This window comes from Nyctibius grandis, chromosome 5 (assembly GCF_013368605.1).
Source record: "Nyctibius grandis isolate bNycGra1 chromosome 5, bNycGra1.pri, whole genome shotgun sequence".
Lineage (NCBI taxonomy): Eukaryota > Metazoa > Chordata > Aves > Nyctibiiformes > Nyctibiidae > Nyctibius > Nyctibius grandis.
The window spans coordinates 43639623-43665331 of record NC_090662.1 but is presented as its reverse complement, the minus strand read 5'-3'; the positions used below and the strand labels follow the sequence as shown (position 1 = coordinate 43665331).

The following is a 25709-nucleotide window of genomic DNA, read 5'->3' as shown; positions in this document are numbered from 1 at the left end:
AAGACCTGCTACCCAGTGTGAACTGACTCCCTCAAGTTATCCTTGGAGATAGCTTCAATTTATGGCTGAAGTAACTCCTAAGGCCCCACTGTTTTGGTAGATCCCTTAGACCACAGCCTTGCTACCATTTTTTTTTCTCTTTTTTTTTTTTTTTTTTTTGGGTAGCAATTATGCACCGAGACCTTGCTTTACTGATATCCACAGAAAGAAGCTGTGAGGATGAGCACAGACTGGGTGTGCCAGCATCTTGGCTGGTTTTTTTTGCAGGCACGGCATGCCTGGGGCACTAGGCTGACATCTAAAAGGTGTTTGATGCTGCTGCCTGGGAGACTGCTGCCTCCACACCTGGCCTGGGTGTCAGACAGGCTCCTCTGGGTGCTCAGGCTGGGACAAGCCAGCTGAGCAAAGGTGTAGTTAAGCAGAGATTGTTTGGTTTGGTTCGGGTTTTTTTTGCAGGGGTGAGTGGCCCTTGCTTATCACCATATTTAAGCACATGTTTCTAATTGGGTTTTGTGTGCAGCCTGTGCCTGCCTAAAGGTGTGATCGATAGGATATTCTTGAGGTCATTAATGATTAGATTTGCTTGTGTCCACTTATACCCACTTACCAGCCCCTGGGTACTACCATGTCATTAGAAATGGACATGCAAACTAACATTCTCCACGTGTGATGTTTTTATACTATGTTTATCACAGTATCAGCATAATAGCTGAAATAATACTAAGAAAAAAGAGGAAGAATCACAGTATACCTGCTCAATCTCTTTGTGCATTAACGTATAAGACCAATATCCCTGAAAAAGCAAAGTGCCACTGACAGGTACCTCACTGTGTGTTGGAGCTAGCAACCTCCAGCCCTGTGAATGGTCTGTTCTACTGTGACAACTGAATTTGAACCAAGACCTGATCCTGTCACTTCTCTTGGAATATTGAATTGTTTTGCCAGCCCTGCTGCCCTCTTTCCCCATAGCCCCACACCGTGTCTTCACATGGCCAGAAGGAAGCACCTTCTCCACATAACCAAACCACTGAGGCTGGCTGGCAGGTGCCAGCTGCATGCTGCCCTCTATGTCCAGGACTGCTTGGTGTCCTCCCATCTGGCTGGAAACACAACACTTATGTAAGGAGAGTACATGGGTGAGGTTTGGGGACCTTCCTGTCACATGACGAGATGACCAGCAATCTGTCCACATGATAGAAACACATCCTGGCCTGTGATGACAAGGGGCTGAAGTATCCCCCCAAGAAAACCTTATCCAACCTGCTCCAGTCGAAAGATTCCTGCCAGTGATGCATATCCTGATGTATTTTTTATTCTGTTGTCAGCTGCTTCCAAGTCACTGCTTACCACATACTCAGTGTATGTTCATCAGTTTGATCCTGCACTCAAAAGCACATTCTTACCTTAAAATCCTTGTTTAGCCATATGGGAATCGCTCACATGCTCGGTTCCTTGGGTGAATGAGATCAGGTTATTCATAGAATGGTATGACCAAGCCCTACAGAAAGAGATGTCCAAGTCACCCTTTTCAGCCTTCCTCCTCCACCCACTTCTCCACAGAAAGGAGGTCACATATTTGCACCATACATGGATGAGCACCTCTTCTCTTTTCATCAATGGACATAGCACTTAAGCAGAATTCCACACAGACTACATGCTTCACACCATTCCCTTAACAAGTGCAGACCACTTAATGGAAGAGTTTAAAGGATCAACTAACTGAAGCAAATTTATTAAAGAAAAGGCACAGAAATCCCAATTAATGATGGCTGGCATCACACAAATTGCTCCTTTTCTGAAATACACACTAAAAAGTGTCTTCAAAGGAATTATTTGACAGTTTCATTTAAACATTTCTATAATTATAGCCCCCAGACTTATCTCTCAACCTTCTTTATTTCCATTCACAAAAAAAAAAATTGTAGAGCTTTTATTTTCTGCAGAGGAATAGATTTTATATCTCAGAGTTTATTTTGACAGAATAAGAATCAGGGCAAGTCTAGTAAACAGTACAAAAGAGCCTCGTTTTTTTGTCCATAGAAGGGGAGGAGGTTCGCTTGCTAAAAAGTGACAATTATACACTACATGAATATATTGATTCTGGACACACTATGTCATGTACCTCTTCCTTGTCAGATACAAGTAAGTGCCTGATTCTTCATGCACATGAAAATCTTAAAATGTTCACTTTCAGCAAAAGAAAATAATCTTGCTTCCAAAGCAGGTGAGCCATGGTAGCCTAAAGTAATCTGCAAAGCAGAAAATCTTTTGGTATTAAGTCTTTTGTTATTCCATGCATGTGCACAGTTTACAATATGTACTAAGTGCATAAATATTTATTACAGTTTTATAATTGCGTTCTTACTGTGTGGTTCACTGACATGGGGCTTGGAAGCTTTCTCTGTTTCTCAGCTTTGCATTTAATAAAATGTACACCGAAGTGCAGTCCTCAGATCGAATAGTGCCGATGAACTGAGATGTACAGACACTTATGTCTGGCTCTCCGTGCACTACGTAAAATTGCCAAAGTGTATTTACAAGACAGAAAGAGAGCATCTCAAATGAGCTACTCTCTCGCATCTTCTGACAACACTGTAGATTTGTTTCAAGTTGAAACCTTCCTTGCTTGATACTTCTTCAAGAACTGTAAATATAAGCAAACAAGTTTAGCAATGACAAATGTTGCCTTCCAAATTCCAAATTCCAATCACATCTGTTCATATATGCAATTTCTACCAAAAAAAAAAAAAACAAACCACAAACCATTGGAGCTATTTAGACACACATCATTTTTAAGACTCAGAAATACAGACCTGGAGTAAAGCCAGTCACTTGAATTGTGGAGATGTCCATTCCAAGTATATCTTTTAGAGTGATCATTGCTAACTTGTTGTCATGATCTACTGACCTTGTCCAGTTCCTTTACCACTGAAAAATAATTTTATTTTTCAGTATTTATCCTGATCCTTTCATAAGCTTTCTGCTTTTGTTCTCAGTATTATTTAACTTGTTTTCTTAAATAAATCTGGAGGAACCTTAGCCTCGAAATCAGAATGCCAATTTTCTCTCCTTTATCATCCTTTCAGCTGGAGTATATGCTTTCAGACACGGTGAGTCAAATTCCCAAGTTTCTTGTGGCACATCAAACCATAAGTTCTGAAAGAATCTCTTCGCCAGAAAGTGAAAAAAAGGACTTGAATGCAATCCACTCTGATATGTATTCAGAGAACAGTGACAGTGTGTGCTCACTCAGCTCAGAACTGGTCTGAAAAGGGAACCTGAAGCACATTAAGCAGTTTCCAATCTTTATATCTGAGTCCGACAGTTCATGATTAATGACCAGTTGCAAAAAGGCCTCTGCTTTGCACCTGCAAAATGACAGTGAGTAGGGAGGTGTCCAGGCATCTGGCTGCCGCTGAAGCAGCAGGAATGCCTGCCTTCACATGCAAGTTATAAATTGCTAAACAGTTAAGCCCCGAAAATAGTCAGTGAACAAGAAAAAGGATGAGGAAATGTAAGCGGGCACTGTGGCAGAGGATTGATGCAGATTGGGACTCCTGGAATGTAGAGTCCATGTGGATGTTTAAAAACAAGAGGCTTACATTTGCTGTAAGGCAAACCTGTGCATGGAAATTGCTGTTTGCCAAATACAGAGAATATATCTTCAGCATCTGCCTTGATTTTCTTTTAAATTAATGGAATACATTAAGAAAAAAAGAAAAAGGAGTGAAGTCTTAGGGGCAAAATACATATACCGCATCCAGAATGCTCTTAAAATTTAAAGATATACAAAAAACCAAAATCATAGCAAAGAACAGCAACAAAAACTCTCGACTCATCTTGAAAATATTATCGACCGTGGTATCCCTTTTCATGCAAATACATCTACTCCTCCTGAGAGGGGTCCTGTGTCAGTGAAGTAGACATCCTCTTTGACAAGTCAGCTATATTCTCAACAATGTATCAATGAACATAACTTCCTCAACATTCTTTAAACATTTTTTTAAAGAGATTTATATTTAGGCACTGTGTAAACAGTGCAAATGAATGGTTCCTCTGCAGAGAGGTGCTGTGATACCGCTGGAAGTAGTACCTCCTTTTGCTCTGCAGCGCAAAATCCACTGATTTCACTGGAGGGACCTGGACATGAAGTAGCAACCAATCCAAAGCACTAACTGTTACTTTTTCATTACACAAAATCCATCTGGGATGTTGTCCACAACCCAGAAAAATCTTCAAGTATTTCTGAAGGGCAAACGGAGACACTTGGGATATTGTAAGGTCTGTTGGGCCAGAAAGAAGTTACAAGGTGGGGTGCGACAGTGGGGCCATGCAGTAAGACCACTGCAGGAGGAAATTCTCAGGTTTCATGGGCTTCCACACTTTTTCTTTTACCCTGTGTTTGCATGATATACAAATTGCTACCCCCTCTTCTGTGCACACAGGTGGAAAATAGCGAGTGGGCCAAATAACATGTCAAAGTTGGAACACCATCAAAAAGACAGGTAGAATTTTTTCTCTTCCTTCAAAAATTTGTAAACCCCAGCAATGACTGTGACTCTCCAGGAGATTATTAAAACAGTCTACAGCCATTAGTACAGCTTAAATAGACTCTAAGCAAGTTTGGTGTAAACAAAAAAATACAGAATTGAACCCAAAGACAGAACTAGGCAGCAGGAGTTCAGGTGCCATCAGATGAAGAAAGACAGCTCAGCTACGATGCTCCACAGGGAGCACAGCTCCTTCAGCGCCTTAGCTCTGAGCGGAGAGTGACACACAACAGCTGGATCTCCTTCTCTCTGGCTATAGCTGACAATATTTATAAGTTTGCTATGCTAATTTCCTGCAGATCCACCTGGATTTTATCAGCTTATATATTTTCCTCCAACACATTTTTTAATTAATCTGTTTTACTAACATTATGATTTGCAGCAAGTGGCTTTGTTTTGATCTTGGGATTTCTTACAGTCTTAATTTTTCATGCTTCCTCAAATATAGATTCAGTTCTACAACTGAATAAACATACAAGGAGTGCAGCTTGTGGTCTGGTGATTGTATTGTCACAAAACTATTTTTAAGGAAAACAAGGAATCATTGAGATTATCTTTTCCCTTTGGAACCAGTTATTCTTTCAGCTCTGCTCAACCCAGCAAAGCAAGCTTTTTTATTTAACATGAATAAAGTACATGCAGACGGCATGAGCTGCCCACGCTAACCATGTTTTTCACCGACATGTGATTACAGAGGGCATTTTCATCCCTTCCTTCTTTCCTTAGTGTTCTTTAGCAGTCTTGTTCAAGACTAGCATCAACTTTACTTCAGTAATACTTACTACATTGGGAAGTAAATGAGAGTCCCACTCAGCAGTAGAAAATTGATGTGAAATACCATCTGACATGTTTATAGCAGCATTTAATCATTTAATCAATTTAATAATAGAATATTTAAACCAGCATAAAAAAAATCACTGGGCATAACCAATTCAGTCTATAAATCAGACATTTTGCTCTTCTATTTTCATTTTTCAATTACATTCTGTGAACTAATCGGGAACACTTGATGGGAATATAGGATGTAGACAGACTATAACAGGTGGAGCAATCAGATCTTCACAAGAAAATTAATTTGTACAGCCACTATTACTCTCTCATACACACACATTCAGATTTGCACATACAGCCAAGCAAACAGCCCTGAGTATTGCTAATTGTGATTACAGCCAAATGTCATAAAACACATTCCACAATATTCAAGGGAATGATAGCTGTGCTCATTCTTTGATCTTTTTATTTTCTTTGACGTTATCTTTGTAATCTTAATATAGGCTTTTGCTTGTTTTTCTTTTTGATTTGTGAACCAAATACTTGTCTTTTATCCCAGTATTCATACTGGGTTTATTTGAACTTCATTAAAACCACTTTGTTAATTTCTGAATTTAATAGAAAGTATGTCAAAATGGCTAACGATGGTTCTCATGAGACACTTCAGTGCAAAAAGTAATAATAAAATGTTTATAAGAATATTCCATCAAGACTAAATTTCTCCCATCATGTATCCTCATTTCAACCAGCTAAAATTCTTACTTTCAGAAAAGCAAGCCATTCTGGCTCTGGGAAACTCTGTTAGGCATTAAGATAACCTCTCTGGGTGGGGTGTTGTCTTTCTGAAGCCCCCAGGTGCTTCTTCACACTCATCGCACATGCGCCACTTGGCCCCGCCAGCAGGAGCTGGAGCTGGTGACTCTTGCCCATGGCCTGGACCTCCTCTAGCAAACAGTCAATGGGGCTTGGGAGGGTTCAGGCAGCTCAGAAGAAAGCCTCTCCCAAGGCAAACTGTAATTGAACCTTGTTTTCAGAGAAGTGTTAAAATCAGCATATGAAAGATAGTACTACATACAAGGTATCCTGTGCTGGGTTTGCTGCTCCCAGGGACCTACACTTCTTAATGAGCTGAAGTGGGAGTCGAAGGATTGTCTGGATTACCTAAATTTCAGGGATGACTTCAGGAGCAGAGTGTTTAGTTAAAGCACCTTGAGCGCCTGCTGCGGGCTGGCTTCTCAGAAGTTCAGCACGAGGAGCTGCCAAACAGCCGTTCAGCGTGGAATTACACGGGAAGGCTTAAATCTCTGTATCTTGAATAAAAATTAGATTTCTCCTTTGCGCAGCATTGCTATGCTGGAGGAGGGTTGCAGCAGAACTCTCAAGATCCTCAGAGGAAAGAACAGGTACAAGCTGTACGATTGCAGCCCAGACGAAAGGACTGGAAGCCGCCCATGGTATCTAATGCCCACCGTCTCTTGTGCCCCCGGCGTCCCTTCTCAGCTGATCCATGCTGTGCATCTCCCACCTGCACAGGGACTCTCTGACAGGAGGGCTCGGTGGCACTTTCAGACACCCAGAGGGACAAAATCCTCTGCATGCTGCATTTGAATACTGTCTGGTCCCCTGCATCATCCAAACACATCTTGTCTTCAATTTATCATCACTGTACAAGAAAGAAGGAAGCATTTTCCTTGTAATCAGCTGATTGGAGAACAAAAAGCCACAGCAGTCATCAGTTTTGTGTTTTGTATTTTGTATTCCAGCATAGATTGAATAGCAAGACATCCAATTACCCAGACACTCTCGGGCTGCCTTTATTGGGCTCTATCTTTCATTCTTCCTACCTTCCATTAAGAAAAATGGGGAGATACTCTAATATTATGTGGGTAGAAGGTTAAAAAGGAAAGAAACAGAAAGTGACCAGCACTTCTCTGACCCAACAGGAGGAGCAGGAAATCATTCTCAACAGAGCTGGGAAAAAAACAGCTCCTTTGCCATAGGTATGTGTCTATCTGACTTCCCAGCAGAGTAGGGATGTGTCACCAGGAAAGCTGTGTAAAGGGTGGGTACATTTTCCACTCAACTCTGAAAGCTGTGCTAGTAGGTAGTGGTAACTCACATTCAGCCCCAAATTTGTTATTGCTCTAGCTCAGCAAGATGCTCTGTCTTGCTCTCTCATGAGCCTCATTTTGGCTGACATTACTGACATTTCCAAAGCAGTCAGAGCTACAGACAGAGCCTGGCTGGTAGTCAGCTCCAGTTCCAAGAAATACCTGCACTTCTGAGCACTGTGTCCCAGAGGGCACTTCCAGCAGGGCCTTCTCAGCATCAAATGTTGCTCTCCCATCATTTGGTGGTCAATAGTTCATTGTCCTCCAAAGCATAAAATGAAGCCCATATGTCCACTGTCAGGGGGAAAAAAATGACAGAAATCACTGGTAATACCATCCAGATCACATCCATCCTCATGGCTGTGTTATAATACATGCTTATTTGTTAAGAAGTAATCAGTTTTTATAAACACATTTATAACAAGGGTTTGAGCACCGATAGCAGAAAATTGAGGCTGCCTTCTTTCATTTTGCGAGTGTGCAAATGCAAAGGAATACCTTTGGGACATGAATTTACAGGAGCTGCAATAAAGGCCTTTTGTTTTCACTTTCAACTAAGCTCAAAAGGGGATGCAGCACAGCCAAGCTAACTTACTAAAATAACTTTTGTACTTAATTAATAGCAAACAGAATGGTTGCAAGTGATAAATCATCCAGAGCCAGGAATGCAGAGTGAAGTCTGACATGGCGTCTCTGCTTCACACCATTAAGTTTTTGTCACAGCTTTGGGTGTTAGAAGCAGAGCATCAGTCTTAGCTTTAAAATAGGAAATATATCTCATCCTTCACATTGTTTCAGTTTAGCCTTTATATTTAATAGTAGATTATCCTTCTTATGCAGACAGCTTATTACAGTTTTCATTTTCTCTTGTTTACATTTTCATATCAATTTTTTTCCCACCAATCTGCAGTTTAGAGGCTGCTCAATGACACTAATGCTAATGGCATATATTACGCTTCTGTTCCACAACAGTGCATGTTTTTTAAAAATATGAAGTGCCCATTTTGCAGATGCTCTGACAGTCTCATGCTCTTATCCCTGCTTCCACTTTGCAGTTATACAGAACCTTGACTTACCCAAAAGAGATGTCAAGAGACCAAAAATATCTAAATTAATTCCATCCAAGGTCTTCTCTCACAATCTCATCACTCAGACAGAAGGTGGTTATCCACAGTCCTGTCGACACAAACAAACAGCATCCCAAGAGCTAAACAAACATGGAAGAGCAGATGTCGGCACGAGGAATTGTTCCCCAGTTTATCATTGTGGAACTGTCTGGTGTCAGGATGTCACTGGAGATCACAGGGGGGATCGTGTAGGGGACAAGATCCAGGCAGCACATATGTCTTCATAGCTTAACATTCAAGCAAGGCCAGGTGGCGAGGGCTGCAGTGTTTTCAAGAATAAGGAGATTCGGGTCTTCCCTACTGAACCCGAGTTGAGTGTTTTTCCTAAACAAGCCTGTGAAAACACACAGCTGGCGATCCCACTGTGCTTTATACAACAGAGTGAGGGCTTTTGTCGGGCATTCACAAAGCTTTCTGGGAATTTGTAGAAGTCATTTTAGAAAAGATCCTCATTTCATGGGATGTTTTTTAAACCTCCATATGAGGCCATTACAAATGGTCTACAGACAATGTGCTACAGACAATAACAAGGACAAATGTTGATCTGTTGTGCTCGCAATAATGGGAGAACTGTTGCTGTTCTTACTGCTGAGCAGCAAGATTGGGTCTGCTCACACTGAGAAAGTATTCAGAACCTGTTCCAAGGCAAATGGATGTTCACCTTTGTTGCTCTTTTACTGGAAAAGTAACTTCTTGCTTTCTCCAACAGGAGCAGCCATAACTGTTAGTTAAGCTTTCTGTTCCTTAACAGAAACTTGATTTTCCACATAAGTGTGTGTAAAAGGGAATGGGAGAGAGATGTTAGGGGCTGTTGTGAGGAGGAATGTGCCAATATTTTCATAAAACTGTTCCTAAACATTTAAATATTTTCTATCCAAAACACTAAAATAAAAAGTCCATTCTTCTGCCTGTGCCTTCCATAATGTCTGTCTTTTTTTGTCTTATCTTTTCAGTATAGACTACATAGATCGCTCCTGTTCCCTCCTGATGCTCATCAGAATAAGCAGGTCCACAAGAGACAGATTTATCCCTTGTCAGAGGAGATGGGATTCAGTTTTCCTACTGCCAAATCTGGGAAACAGTTCACCTTATGTCATTTGTGCACATCACTACTAATATGGCGTACTTTGGCAAATAGTAGCTACTTACTCTCTCAGAAATATGATTTTTTTTTTCCCTTCTGTGAGGAAGAGTAGTGGACTACATCAGTGGTTCAGACTGTGATGTATAACACTGTGGGGAAAGGGATACAGCGTGCATGGATGGACCAAGTGTTCTCCAAAGACTTGGTCTCACCTCTTATGAATGAAAATACAAGATCCCAGTTGTGCTAGCACTGACGAGGTAAAGCAGGAGAAATGCTATTTACTGGCTTACTGGCTCAACTGCAGATTTGTCAAGACATTGCTTAAAGTATGAACAGCTGCCTACATACATTCACAGAGGGCTTGTCTCTGTTTTTCAGTTTTCCTAGCTATATGCAGCAGTGGAACATTGAACTACTGATTTTGTTGTAACTTTGCAGTAAACTACCCCATTTCATCCACACTGTTTCTCCCTTTTACTTATTTTTTAATTAGTTTTGAGCTTGATAAGGCCCATTAGAGGCAGTAATTATAACAGTCTTATTTTAAGGTTACTCCAGATACAGGTAACTGTAAGGATTTCAGTTCTTTTAAAATACAATTCAATTCCTCATACTACTACGTTGAAAAAATGTTTACTGCCCCAAATTTTTGTACATTTCCATCTTTTTTCTTGTAAAACTAGCAAAGGCAAAGACAGGTGAGCAATATAGTCTCGTCCACTCACTACAGCAAGATATAAACACTTGATTGTGTCCTACCGACAGGGCTATTTTAGACTTTAATTATATGAGTTGTCCTTGCTCATTAGCCGTATACTACTGAAGTGCAACAAAAGTAAGTGATTCATTGCTGACACACGGCATTTCATAAGCAGTCATTAATTAGCAAAGTAGCACTTGGATATAAATTGGTGAAGAGCATCAGTAAATGGAACTTTAATCAGGATCTCCCTTAACCCTCCTCTTCTCGTGCCCCTCCATGGCGTTCAGAGGCTGAGCTCCTGTGGAAATGCAGCTCTTCGCCACAGCAGCAGAGCACTCACGACCAGCATCGCCAGTGGTGTAAACCACCACTGCTCCAGCTGCAGCTGTGCTGATTTACACCAGCCAGCACCAAAAACCTGCCAGGGTGGGAAAAGCCCACCCAAGCAGGAATCAGAGCATTTTCTTCTTGAAATCAAGGAAATTTGCTCCTAGTCTGACACCCTGCAAAAAGCCTTTGCATCAGTGAAGTTTGGAGGCTGGAGGGAAGAGGTGCAGTAGGTTAGTCTGGTGCACGCAGCCCTTTGCTCCTCACAAATCCATCTGAAGGCTGGCGAACATTTTCGTTACACAACACTTGGTGTATTTGCAATTTTGACTTAAAGTGCATTGAGTTCAACAGGCAAGAATAAGCAGAAGTGTTCATAAACTACCTCTCTAGGTTCTTTACAGGGCACATAAGAGTGCTTTTTAAAAAAAAAAGGTCCAAGTATAAAAGCAAGAGCACGAGAAGGGAACTCTCCATGGCATGTAACCTTTTTTGCTAATACAAATGGATTTCAGTTTGATGAATTTCACTCCTGTGGGAATCAATGGAATTAATGATTTGTCAATTCTGCCACAATGCTAGGACAAATCTGTATTTTATTTTCCAGTTCCAAGAATTGGAAAATCAAACTTTTACAACAACAAAGCTTTGTGGTCCCTTCCTGGTTGGTAAATGAGGCATTTATCCACACAACAGATTTCAAAACTGGAGAATGTCGTTTACTTGAAAGTACAACCCTTTAAAGGTACATTTTCAGAGCACTTTGTAAGCTCATGCAGCAATTTCTGTGTATTGCTGCAGTGCAAGAACCCTTCTTAGGAGTTATATTTACAAGAGATATGTGAAACTTGTACTGCTTTCAGCATAGGCTGATTATGTATGCAGGATATATTTGCAGATACCTAAGGCTGCTGGCTATTAAACCAGAAGAGTATAAAAATCAAATTCTCTTTTGAAAGTTACTGTTATTTTTCTCAGCTGGAATATCAATTTAACATTTCAGGGGAACTGCTTTCTTTTTAAAGTGATGCTGTGAAGAGAAATTTCTACTGCTAGGTAACTGAGAGCAATTTATTCATCCTATCCTAGTATGCTAAGTTCTATCACAGATAAAGAGTTATTAGACAGCAGATCCAGGTGACCCCCTTCTTGGAATGGTCCTACAGTCTCTGCAGGAACATACTTGAAATACTCTACCAACTTTACTCATGAAGATATTTTAGAGACAACTTATCACATCATAGAAAATCTCAGGGAGTCACGAGGAGCAGGCACTCCTTTAGAAGAAACTACATGTTCCACTAAAACAACAACAAAAACAGGAGAAAGCTCCTAATTTGAGTAGGGACTTCTGATGATTCCTGCCCTAAGCCTACCTGTACGTGCTATAGTATTATTCTAGACTCACAGGAGAAAGCAGAAAATATTTACAGATGCCACAGTGTAGTAAGTCTACAGGGAAAGCAAACTTCTGTTTGTTATTTGAGAATTCACGCTTGCAATGTTAGGGATGTAAATGGAAGAGGAGAGCTATAAAGCAGGGATACTTAAAAAGGGGCTATGCAATAAGCAGTGGCTCACAGGTGACAGTAAAAGCAACCCCTGGGTGCAATTTGGAGGAGAATGCCAAGTCCAGGAGAGGTCAGAGGTGGTGAGGTCTCGCTCCATTATCTAGATCAATTCATATCCATGGCAAAGTTTAGCATTCACCGTGAGATGTGGCCCAGCCTGGAGGGGCTCAGGGGATCGATAAGCAAATACAAAACCCTTTACCCTCAGGCAACCAGTTAAATTCTTGTTCCAAATATTGCCATCAGTTGACCCAAGCCCTTCATTTGCCTTCTGAGCTGGAGTGAGGGTGATTTGAATTCAGCTTCACAGACAGATGCAATTTCATGGCTGTAGACCCTGAATGGCAATTGTAAGACCAAGGCCAAGCATTTAACAAACACAAAGATGTTTCACCTTCTGCGGTGGATAATGAAGAATAAAGGTGAAGTTTATACAGCCAGGCATGGATTCAAATTGGGCTTCCTTGCACTGTCACCTTTCTTTCCTAAACTGCGTTGCAGTACAATTCCTTTTTCATGGAACAACAGAACAAACAGGCCTCCGTTGCTAACTCTCCAGTATCTCCTACAAAAGCCAAAGCTAGATAGGAAACACCAATAAGGAGCTATGCAAGATTTTTATTTAAAAGAAACTGACTGAAGAGTGAAATTGAATTACTACACATGCTGCAATGATTCATCAAATGGTTGCTATTTACTGCTATGCAAGAAAAGAAATCTTCATTTTCTTGTGTATTATCAACTTTTAAAACTAAATAGCATGCAAAAAAAAAAAGACAGGTTTTTCTCCAACATGATGATCAATCCTGTGAAAACCTGGGGAGTGTTATCATTGAAGTTCCACATTAAATGGAAAGTGTACTGCCCTTTGATATAGCCTGAGACACATTTAAGACATCAGTAACAGAAGAAATCATTAGTCTCACTGCTAAAATAGACCAGGGGTACTATCAGGTCACTAATTATTTAGACAAAGTAATAAAAAATACAGAATTCAGTAGACATCAGAATAAATCAGTTCTAAATTTGCACTAAAATTTTAACTAACAGCTAAATTTAAACCTCTGTGTTTTCTGAGAAGGACATAGAGCAGCCTCTGCAAATTAGTAAGAAATACACTACAGAGTACATTTCTGTGCACATACATTTCAAAGTCTGTTAGTTTATGAATCCACCGTTTAAAATCATCCTTAGAATAGCTCTAAGAATATTTCTACCATTCAGACAAACAAATCAATTCCAGACCTTTTAGAGGTGACAACTGACTGACTTGCTTCTAGTTTGTATGGGCTTCTAATCCATGCTGCTAAATTATATATGTGTTTCTTTCTGGTTTATGTTTTATGTATTTCTGTGTCACAAGAACCAGAAGACATTTTGTGAAATAAAGACCAGAGAAATTCAGCACCTCAACCTGTAATTAAGGCTAAGCATATACTACAGTTCAAAACATATTCTTCTGTGAGAACGTAAGAGCATTGTGCTGAACATACTTAAGGACGAAAAGTTAAATATCCTGCTTTAAGGTCATGCAGATCTCTATTTGAGGCTTGGATGAGATATCATGTGGGAGCCAAGTCCCACACCCGTTTGCTGCAGAATTGCTTCACCTCCTTTTGAAGCACAAGAGATGATAGGACACAGGACTGTAAGTCTGCTCCAATACTCTTGTGATCCCATGAAAATCGTGAATAGTTTCCATAAGCACATTGGATTATCTCATCATAAACCAGTCTTCAAACACACACACACACGCTAAAGCACAAACATTCTCATATTCTGCCCTGGTTGGTTGCTAGTCCTTTCTGGCAAAGACATGGCAGGATAGCCTCGCATTTAATGATCTACCAGAGAAGTTCAGTGCAGCTCCGGTTCCTACTGCAAACATCACATGTGACCTTAGGGAACTCATTTACTCCGCCTGAGCTTCAGTTCCCCATTTGTGAGACTGAACACAACATCCCACGCTGACACCTGGAGACTACAGTCACTTAAGTGCTACATATATTATGAATATAAACAAGAAAGAGGGAATGGGTAGATTTCAGTATGAGTTTGTACATGGCTTCAGTTAACAGTGAATTGTTCATTGCTCTAAAAACCATGATATATTTTAATAAAACGTATTAGTGGGTTTCAGGTAAAGTAGGATATGCAGAAATGATCAGCTTCATTTGTTTTTCTTCTTTTATGGTAAAATTTATTATTTTAAGATTCAATGCATCCGTGTCTAATCAAATACTGTAAGTTTTAAATCTGTGAATTACATTTTTCTTTCTTGACTATATGCAGTGACAGCATTGCTGCACTAACAGTGACTGTGCTGAGATGGTCATCAGTGGGATGGTATAACCAAGCTGCAGCAGCACTTGGCTAATGTTTGGAGCTGCCTCTGAATGCTGCCTCAATTTAAGATTTCTTTGCACTTTAGAGTTTGTGATTTTGTCAAGAAATGTACTTGGGCAGCCTTAATTCTCAGGTAAAACTGTGTGCACTGCTTGTCTGTCTGCAGCAGTTAGATCACGGCTGAGGTTACAGGTGACCCAGCTCTCTGTCCGCAGTCCTGCTGAAGGCATCAGTGCACAGAGGGACTGGTACTCAGAAGATCAAATGAAACAAAACTAAAAGCTGCCCATATCTAAACGTGGCACTTATCTAAGTACATCAGCCATTGCAGCCACACTCCTGAAGTTAGCCGATAATAAATACAAACAAGCAGATAGACAAGTATGTCTGTAAGAGCCACACTTTGATTTCTAGACAAATGGCTTTGAAAGACAACTCCTTCATAAAACTTTGAAAGGTATCATCACACATGCCTCTGCTGAAAAACTGGACCAGACTCCTTGTACCCCTCACTGACATGTCTCCCCCCACCCCGCGGAGGATGAAATGATGAATTAGCTCTCCGCTCATCATGTCTCGAACACGGTGAACTCTGCGGTTACTCAGCCCAAGCTCAAGCCAGAAGTCACAGCAGGCAGAGAAGGAGACTGAAAATGTGAAACAGGATGAAATTACCCCGTGGGCAAAAATTATGCCAAGAGTTCTGCCTCTGAAATGTTCCTTGTCCCTACATCTGAGCTAAGGATGGTGAATTTCAAAGGGAAAAGCACAGCTACTACAAAATCAAATTAGATTAAACCCCAAAGAAAGGAAATGTGAGACCAGCACTGATACATTATAGATATATCTATTTTATTTCTCTGATGGAAAGCTGTAGTCCCTGAATGCATAAAGTATTTTTTAACTCTCTTGCGGACAACTGATTTGGATTATACAGAGATCTCATGGGTATATGTATTGTTTCTCTTCTTTATTTTTGATGTTTATATCCTTATTTTCATCCGTGATATAGGAACTAATGTTCTGAGAACCCAGATTTGCCACTAAGGGTCTATATATTTACTGGCCATATCCTAAGAAACTAGTATATATTCCCCCAGTCTCATATTTAAGAGTGATTGAGTATGTGTTGTTATTCATTGGTCCATTTTGGTTTTTTCTTGTTTGCCTATTTTTATGACATTGTTTTGTTAAAAGAAAAAAAGGATACCACACTCTTCCAGCAGTAAATCATCTGTTACCATTTACATATACATAGTATAGCTGCAAATATGTCTTTCTTTCCCTTCTGGGTTTCAGATTTTATCTTCATATAACATCTGTACATTCTGAATTCAAAATATGACGTGACCTTTATCTTCTTAGTCTGCTGTGACCTCTGGGATAGAACCAATGGCCTTTTTTTTCATGAAAGCAAATTCAGATGTTAATTGAGCTGGATACAGCAATTGGCCGACTCATACAAGTGAAGTGAAAACAGATAGCTCTCAGTCAGGCTCATTTTATGAGTTTACAAAAGAAAAAAAATACCAAAAAAAAATTACACATCATCTACTATGAAAAGCAGAACTGCACTCAAGCAAATGAGTACAATGAACAGATTGGATCCCAGGTTTAGGAAGTGCCCAGATCCAGATCCACCAGACATGACAGTCAATCTGGAAGCTGTCCCCACTGCCCCACAAAAAAACCTGACAGATGCTCATCAGAATCGTTACAAAATTTTCTGGCTAACCCCTAAAAATTTCAAAACAGATGCTAAAGTCCCTACTTTAACTCACTCTGAATTCAGCAACTGAGGACATAATAAAACTGGATCAGGTGGGTATTTTAAAGTATAAATCATAAAAATGTATGTCAAAGTGCTGTTTTCCCAGTGATAACAAAGTAGGAAAATATAATAGCGGATAAGTGGGCTGTGTGGGAAGAAGATACAACACATTGTAGCCAGCTCCCCATAGATGGTAAAAATGAAGGGCATCAAATTTCAAGGAGAGGCAGCAGAAAATACATCTTAGAGGATTTAAATGGCACAGTCCAGAGACCATTTCATTAGCGGTTTTGAATTATCCACAGTTCTTTTCACCAAAGTTTATGACTAAAAAAAAATCAAAATCATTTACGAAACCATTATTAAAACATTTCAGCTCCTGGAAACTGCTTTTCCAGGGTATCTTTTTTTTATTTTATTAGACCATAAATATGTCAATACAATTTCATTAAAGGCATAATGAAAGACATTACCAGCTGTCCTGGTTTGGCCTAAACCAGGCCGATTTTCCTTTCAGTGATTTTTACTTTCAGCTAAGTCTCCTCTAAGTAACTGCACTTTCTGAAACTAACTACATGTTTTGCAGACAGTGTCTGCTTCCAGGACTGATAACGCTCGAAGTTTGTAGTTATCGCTGAGGCACCAGTAGGGATGTTGTGCAGTAAGGCTCTTGCTGTACTTAGTCTTAGAGAAACCAAGGTCACTGCTGAATTCCTCACTGCTTATGAGTGAAGAGCCGAAGAGGGGTCGCAGCTGCAGGGGGGAGCAGACAGGGCAGGTGACCCAAAATTGACCAACGAGGGTATTCCATCCCATACACGTCATTCTCAGTATAAAGCGGGGGGATCACGAGGGTCTCGCTCTCTTTCTGCTATGGCCGGTGTCCAAGGAGGACTCCGACTGTTTTCCTGCTGCCCCCGATCCTGATCCGTGCATCCCTGAATCCAGCTCTCGACCGTCGCTAGGCCCAGCCTGGGCCTTCCCGGAGCCTGCCCTGCAGTGCCGGGGGTGACGTTGCCGACATCGGGGGAGCTCGATCTTGGTTTTGTATATATATTTGTATATATTTGATTATTCCAATATTATTATTATACTCTTTTTCATTATTATAGGTTTATTAAAACTGTTTTAACTTTCCAACCCGTAAGTCTCTCTCCCTTTTCCCTTTCCCTTTCCCTTCGGGTGGGGGGGGAGGGTTAACAGAGAGCGTCTGCTGCAGGTTTAATAGCCAGCCCAGCTTTAAACCGTAACACCAGCAATGGTGGGAAATGGGTTCATTTGACAATTTGCAAAACAAGAACTGTCAGTATTCCCCTAGCTTTTCCTGACACCACTTCAGGCTTTGGACTACTTCCCCAGGGGAAAAAGCAGATAAAATTAATAAATGGTTTCCCTACAGTGATGTAAGAAGTCTATTAAATGACTCTGTGACTGTGTGCTTTCTAGGAACAGTGGAAGGTGACGACCTCTTCTGAACTAAACCGGGTAGAATTCAGGCCAAAAAAGGGGCGCAGTTTCTGCCTCCTCCCTCGGTGCTGCCCTTCAAGGGAGAAGCACAGCGGCACGTTTCCGAAGACACGAAAAGCTCCTGGGTAGGGTCCCCGCATTGGTAGAGGACAGGAGGGTGGGTGAGGGACAGCGGACCCGAAAGGCAGGTCTGTGCTGGCAGAGCAGCTCCTGGGGAGGAGAGATGCTCCCTGCCGTGGATGCAGAGCTCCCGGGAGCTGGGCCGCCGGCACTGGGGGCTGGCAAGGCTCCCTCGGGCCTTGCCCAGTTTCTCTTACTCTCTCTGCAAGGACCCGCTGCCAGCCATTAGCTGAGACGGGATATTTGGCATCTTCATTTCTTCCAACACCGTGGCTCAGTAACGCAGACTGTATTTTTTCTACCTCTGAATCCAGAAACCACAGGGTGCAGGAAAGCAGCGCAGAATTGCTAGACAACATATTTGAAATCATCTCTATTGAATCTATTGCATTTCAGGAGTCTTGTTTTGATCAAAATGATCTTTAATTATTGACAAACTATCTCCTTTTCTAAACATACCCCTTCTCCCCACTTCTGCTACGTCTCGAGGGGCAACCCGTCTAGGATATTAAACCACATGGACTGAAGCTACAGTATGGATATACTTTTTACTACCAACAAAAGGAAATGAGGAGAGGAACACACATTAATTCACAGTTCCCTTAGGAGGAATAGCTCCAGCCCCAGCCTCCCCCATATATACTATTACTTCAAGGGTTGTCTTCATTAAAGAATATTCCCAGTGCAAACAAGAAAGACTATATTTCCTCAATATTGAAAAAACACATTTTGGCTTTGGTTCAGTTGAATTCTTCTGCCTGCTTCTAACCTAAGGAAAATCAAGCAAGAAAACAGCAAACAAAAAAACAAATTATCCTTCTGCCACCTTTTACACTACACATTTTAATCTTTCAATCACCAAATTTTTGAAACCTGCCACATCACTGAACACCACAAAAAGCCATTCAGAACAAAAATATTGTATCACTAGAGATATGTAGCTCAAGCACAGGCTCATGAGTGAAAATGCTTTTACAGCGTTTCCTGAAAAAAATCCACATAATTGGATAGTCTCTGCAGTGGGGCTGCCTCTTTCCCTGCTGGGACTGAGCAAACTTCTTCCAGCAAGGAATTACTTAGTGCCTGGCAGTGGGACCAGCAATAGTCTCTCTCTGTGTTATTATGACTAAGATTGGACACGGCACTCATGTTTGACACATCTTGGCTTTGAACTCCTGCAGACCGCAGGCAGGCAGTTTTTGTGTCTGAATTCATTCATGGAAAGCACAGCTTGGGATGGTTTAGGATTTTCTTTATGAAAGTTTTCTATTACCACTTACTATGAAATATATAGGAATTGCCTCAGTGCTGGTCAGATCGTTAAAGAATTGACTGTTCTTTCTCCATGACCTTAAAAGTGGACCTATTTTTGAAAGCTTTTCTGGTCACATGAAGGCTGAATATGAAATGAAATTGGAGAGTCTATGTGAAGTGCCAGCAAAGAGGGAACGTGAGCACTTAGATTGTGGGAAATCTTGAGAGGGGCTTCAGAACTGTTTGAACATGCTGTCAAAACAAAGATTAGTCAAAAAATATCACCCTCTGTGTGATGTGCCAGTCAATGCATCTCAAGCTTTTGCTTAATCCAAGACAGCCGTCTGAGATCAGCCTTCCTGACTGCTGGCACACCTGCCCCAGGCTGGAGATGCTGGAAGCTGTGTGTTCGCTCAGCTGGAGCCAGTGTGCTGGTGGATCCCCCCAGAGTCCTGGTTGGTGGCAGGCGTCAGCAGCTGCTCAGGGAAATTGGCATCGCTGCCCATTCCTGCTGAAGGGGGCAGTAAAAGTGACAAGAACATCAGTTTCATGGAGCTGAAATGCCCTGTCCTGGGAGCTTGTCACTTGGCACATATTTCAAAATCAGAAAAATGCTTCTACCCCAAATAACACTGAGATAAAACCCAGAGAGGGAGGGAAGGGGAGGTTATTTCATATTATGGAAGCTTCTCTTCTAGGCAAGCTCTTCTCGAGGGTGACAACTCCACCGTACCTGTGGTTTGACAATATGCCCTTTGCCTGGCCCCAAAATTATCACACCATCTTTCAGTTCCACCTTGCTCCCTCCTCCAAGGACCCAAGAGTTTTACAATATGTCATAAAATCAGTCTTGGCTCTTCCAGATTTATTTGGACACAATGCATTTCAATTAAACAAGGCTTTCAATAATGTAATGTATTTCAAATACTTCTGATTGAACGCTGCAATGAGTAAAAATGGTTGGGAGGAGTGACAGAGATCTACTTGGGGAATTTCTCCTGCAAAGGAAATAAATAGAAGGTTGTTAGATACTTTTGCACTGCATAATCAGTTTGTACTGTTAGCATCCCCAGACAGCAGTATGGGTATAGAGGGTGCTGCAGTTGGGATCATTACTCCTCATGAGCAACTGCAACAGCAGCATCTTTCTGACACCAGTTTCTTGCAAGAGACCCAGAGGAAAGAACAGCAGTAGATTATAAAATTGCTGTGAGCATAAAGTTAACTGTCCTCTCCCCAGAGTCTGACCTCCACAAGCAAAAGCTCCCTCCCCAGGCCCTAAAGGTGCAGTTAATAAACTTCCAAGTCTCTGTCCTGCCAGTGAGCATGCTCTCCTGGAAATGGGGACCTGGATCCTACCTCAACTCTAGGACCATCCGCATATTTTACATTAAACAATTATTGGGTAAAACATGGAAACAGTCAGTGGGCAGAATGATGAGGTGCTGCCAGCAGTGAGTCCCCAGCAGTCCTCTCTCTTCCCCACGTATCTCCCTCCTGCCCTGCAGAGTAACAGGGATCTCCCTGCTGCTCCCACCTTATTTCAGTACCAGTTTTGAGCCTCCTCCTCCCTGGGGCTCTCTCCTGTGCCCTCCATGGGAAGATCTCTTCTGCTATTGAACCCCCTTGTGCTGGGCTCCCCCAGGAGCCGGAGAAGGCTCTCATGATGAACATATGCGCCCTGAGTCCGCAGGAAAAGTATTCACATGCTGTAGCACAGCCTGAGATTTCAAAGCAAAAGCTCTTTCTGCATGAGGGTTGAAGCAAAGCTTTGGAGGCTTTTTGTGGTGCAAGATCCCCCACTAACCAGAAAGTGCAGAATGGGCAGGAGCCGGGTCCAAGTCTTTCACCAACATCCAGTAAAACTAAACCTCCACAAAAATATTCCAGATCTATGATGTCATTTACCTACATTTGAGAACTACTACCAATTCATGGCATTTGAACTACGTCTGTCTTTATAACAGAGACTTTCCATCCTCCACATCAATACAGTTAATTCTTCAGTGTTCTGGTGTCAGTAAGGACATTGCTTAAAACTGTTATGAAACACGCCAGTAAAACATATGCCCATTACGTAAACTTACATGAATGCAGTGGAACTAAAAGCTGTGCCATTATGTTAATACAATAGAAAACACATATCTATATGTATAGATGTGTGTGTGTGAGTAGCTATAATGATACAGCAAGTGTATGTGTGAAATCCAACTCACTGCTGTCAGTAGCAAAACTCCCTGTGAATTCAAAATTATATAGAATTTCATCTTATATATAATAAACAGATTTACAGGTATTCTAGCTGAGATTTTGAAGACCACCAGGAGGATTTGGCATCCAAATTCCATATGCAACTTCAAAAGTCTTTGCTTTGAAAATTTGTGTAGTCAACTGCATTAATCAGTTGTCATATACAACTGCAGGTTAGTATCAAATTATTGTTTATTAGTTGCAAATAATTGCATGTGCTCATTTGTATGAACTTTATTTATGAACAAGTTTTCTCAAGAAGCACACCTGTGGGTGCAAATGTACACATCCCATCCTGACAATTCAGTCCTTATCTTGTACCTGCTATTTAGTCCCTCAAAAAAACCCACAAAAAAAACCAACCAAACAAACAAAAAAGAATTAAAAAGCTTTTCTCCAGACTTCCCCTGGAGCAATATCTAAAATATACTGTTAGTTTTATCCCTGATGAAATGTTGAAATAAAACAAGCAAAACCCTCAGATGAACTCTCCAGGCCTGAGCAGATTTAGTTTAATTTGCCACAGTCCTTTGTGGAGCTGCTGTTCCAGGGAAAGCAGCAGGTCTTGATCTTGGGCTCTAACAGATGGCCCCAACAATATGACAGTAATAGCATCTGACATGTGTTGTTTCAATGATCTTTCTAACTCTCGGAGAAGTATGCAAGCGTTATATACCGTGTGCTGCTTCAGATGATTGTTATTTTTGGCATGCTTCTGCTGGCATGTGTTATGATGAACCATTCACAACATCTTACATTTCCATCATAAAATAAAGGGGAAAAAAGAGCGTAGGTCCATAAGCCTATCATTTAACCTTGTTCCCAAGGTAACATTTCCTTTGCATATGGGTCAGCTCCACAGAAGCCAAAGCCCAAACTACATTTTGAGGGATTAGCTGTATTGCAGGAATTGGTCCTCGGGATGGCAGAGAGACAAGTTGATGGAAATATTTATGGTCTGGCTCTTGATATGTTTCACAGTGACAGATAATCAGAGCTTTCTACAATATGCATTAAACGATGGCAATCTACAATCTGAACAGCACCTGGTGATTAGGGAGCTGTGAGGAAGAGAATCAGAAGGGACTGAGTGCCCCATCAAGGTGGAGCTTTCCTGCTAATTGCAGGGGTAATGAACACATTCCCTTCAAAGCCCAGAGGATTTTCTTAAGGAACTTGTGATTTTACTCATTGCCAGGTTTAACAAAATAGGATTTCAGGCAGTGAAATGCTTTCAACTGCAAGCAGCAAAATCTAGCTAAAGCAGGAACATCAATGATTTTCACTGAGTGCAAGTCATTGAAATGTCTTAGCATCATAAACTACTCTTGATTGCTTTTTTCACAAACGAGCTGCTGCCAAATAGAGGACAGACGGCAACAGGGAAACCCATCTCAGCCGCTTTCCTCCTCGATTTGCAGTTACACTCCCTACCATTTTTCCCCTTAAAAGCTTATCTAGCTCCTCATAAAATTATTTATTGTTATTGCTATGTGGGTTGTTTATTAAGTCAATGAAGGACAGGCTCTGGCAGCCCTCCCTCCACTATCCCTCCAGGCCCTTACCTCTCCTTGACTTCAACACACTGCCTTTTCCTCTGGCGTGGCTCAGCCTCACTCAGCTCCCGTAACCCCATCTCCCCTTTACAGTCCCGTGCCTTTTTAATCACCTCTTCTCCAAAGAAGCAGGGACTCCTTTTAGTGCATCTGAAGGAGTCTTAAGCAAAGAGGTGTGAAAAAGCTACAGCACAGAAAGAGAGGTGAAAAAAATCATAGGGTTTGGTGGTTAGGTTTAAAAGAAGAAAGCCAAACATTTTTCAGCATAGCCTTGAATTTTCCTCTATGTGAAGAGGAACGTTGCGTGTATTTGTAGCAAAGGTACCAAGGCTCGAGCATACAAAGCTACGGTATCCACACCAGAAGCATTAAAGAAGAGACATTTCAGGAGTCATAGCCCCCCAAAGTCGCCACTTCTCTCTCATCTGGCTATAGACCATGAGAGTGCCTTAGAAAAAAAGGAAACTAAAAATGGAAAGTCCCACCCAAGTGACACGGAGAAAAGCATCTGACTGCAGCATATTGAAAACCCACTGGGAAAAGGTGAGAGGAAAAGCAGGAAAGAGTGGGGAAGGGGAGGTCTTCTGCAAAAGCACCTCAGCAGGGAAGGAGCCACTGTGATGGAGACAAGGCCAAACACAGACTGATGCTCTTTGGATACAGGGTAGACAGAAGAAGACTGGAAGCACCATGGAACCACTGGGGTGTCAGTGCCAAAGCCAACATCTCCAGTTAGCACTCAGGATATTTACACATGCTCACCCACACCGGTCTCCATGGTGGCTTGTATCACTACAGCAGAAAGAGTGGGACAACGCAGAAGGACAAGAGGCAACCAGCCTGCTTTGCAGGAGGGACAGTCTCAGCTGGCTTTGAGAAAAGATTTCCACCTTTGGCAGCAGTGCAACACATGAAGGGGCTGCCCTCAGGGGAGGTTGCAACGGGTGAGCTGGCCAGAGCTCCAGCTCCCATTTGTTCTGCAGCCACCAGAGGGGCTCAATCCATCACCCACATGCAGAGGACAGCTGATGTTTTCTTCCTTTCTGTATCATTGTTCTTCTTTCCTGTGTTTTTCTTTCCCTACATGTTCCAGCATGCCCCTTCCAAATGTTCAGACAAAACACTCGGCAATAAAGCAAGTGGCACTGACATTGAGTGAAACCAAGGAGTGTGAAGCTGGCACTTCACTGAGATGAATGGGGTGGAAAGGTTCATGCTCTTCATTTAAGGCTGTCTGCAGACTCACAGACAACATTATGTTAATTAGACTGTGGGAAGATTTTCTTGGCAAACAAAACGGTTAGAAATTCACTTGTTCTAAGCTTAGATATGGTACTCTATGATGCAGTCACACCAGTCTTGATAACTCATCAAATAGCTGAGTTGGGACACAAGGAAGTTATTTTACATGCAGTGACAGAGTAAACCTGTAATTTGTCCCTAAACAAAAGGAACTTTTCCAGACAGCTCCAGTCCATGCTCTTATCTTTACAGTTCAGTACTCATTTAAGAGCAGCTCTAGTCTGAGGATTATCTATCTTTGCAAAAATAGCACATTCAGACTCCATATTTACAATTTTTCTAGAGTCTTCCAGATAACTCACCTTGTTAAAAGTAAAAAAGAACATAGTTTCTTCTCCCAGAGTACTTGTACTCCAAATTCAGCCTGGAACCTAAAATTCAAAAAAAAAGCTATTGTAGCTTTGGTTTTCCACTATCTCAGGTATCATCAGTAATAAGGATCTAAAATTTAGTCAGGAGTTTTAACCATCTTGGTCATCGCTGTGGTGCCCCCAGGGTATGCGGGAAGACTACATCCAGCCTGTAGGTCCCTTCTGTATGGCTGCAAGGGCGCACGCATGGTCCCGCTGTCGCTGTGCCTGCCTGCTGCCACTCGCCTGTTAGCACACGTGGTGCCTGGCACAGGATGCACCATGGAGCCTGTCATATCAACAGCCACACTATTTCTCCATGACCCTTCCTCCTTCATTCTGTCTGGTCACAAGGTGGGCTCACCCAGCTGACAAACTGCCAGTATCTCCATGAAACAACATACAGAATTAATCCTTTTTTTTAATCAGGGTAAGATAGTTTTCATGCTAATTCAAATTCCCACCGTACCTCTGAGAGGAATACTCACTCTAAGCAGTGGTAGCTAAGCTAAAGGTAAAGAAGTAAAACCCAATAACTATGTCCTAACACCAGGCTTCACCTTGCCCCCTCTAGTTCTCGATGCACATAGCCAGAGATCTTGGCAGAGATGGACCATGCACCAGTGGCTAGGACATCCAGCCCAGATGAGAGGTGCTGGGCTCCCTTCTTTCAGGCAGAAGACCATTTATTTCTTTGATCAGATCTGCTTCCAGCTGGCTACTGTATTTTGGAGGAGGAGGAAGGGGACTTTCCCTGCCTGTGCTTTAAAAGGGAAAGATCACACACTTTTAATTTTGTGAAATTAGTCCTCCTGGATCCAATTAACTTGTTAATGACTTTCAGGAGACTTGCTCAGGGAAATGCCTGATTGGAAATCACAGTTGGACTTAGGCAGTCACCTAGTCCTGACAATAGCATGTCTGGGTCTTTCCAGAGATTTAGGCACCAGGAAACGCCAGAGTCAAGCCTTGTGACACTTAAGGAATTCAAATACCTCTAGGGTGTAAGTAGGAAAGGAGCTGGCATTTTCCAGGCCTTTCGACTT

At 41.7% G+C, this 25709-nt stretch overlaps 1 protein-coding gene across 4 annotated transcripts in view; it reads right to left on the bottom strand.

Annotated features, from left to right (window-relative positions):
• Positions 1-7658: 7658 nt before the first annotated feature.
• Positions 7659-25709, bottom strand: part of TPH2 (tryptophan hydroxylase 2) — an 87145-nt gene continuing 69094 nt past the window's right edge. Inside the window, exons 12-13 of one of the 4 annotated variants that reach the window (XR_011048205.1) lie at positions 24616-24684; positions 8590-8608 (exon numbers count right to left, since the gene is read on the bottom strand). Coding sequence is in view for 2 of the 4 variants with exons in the window: in XM_068400976.1 (XP_068257077.1) it covers positions 7679-7726 (48 nt within the window). In the remaining 2 variants the exon portion in view is untranslated. Of the gene's footprint in view, positions 7727-8589; positions 8609-20145; positions 20204-24615; positions 24685-25709 lie in introns of those variants that run through there. The other 3 variants (XR_011048206.1, XM_068400976.1, XM_068400978.1) reach the window with 3 other exon arrangements.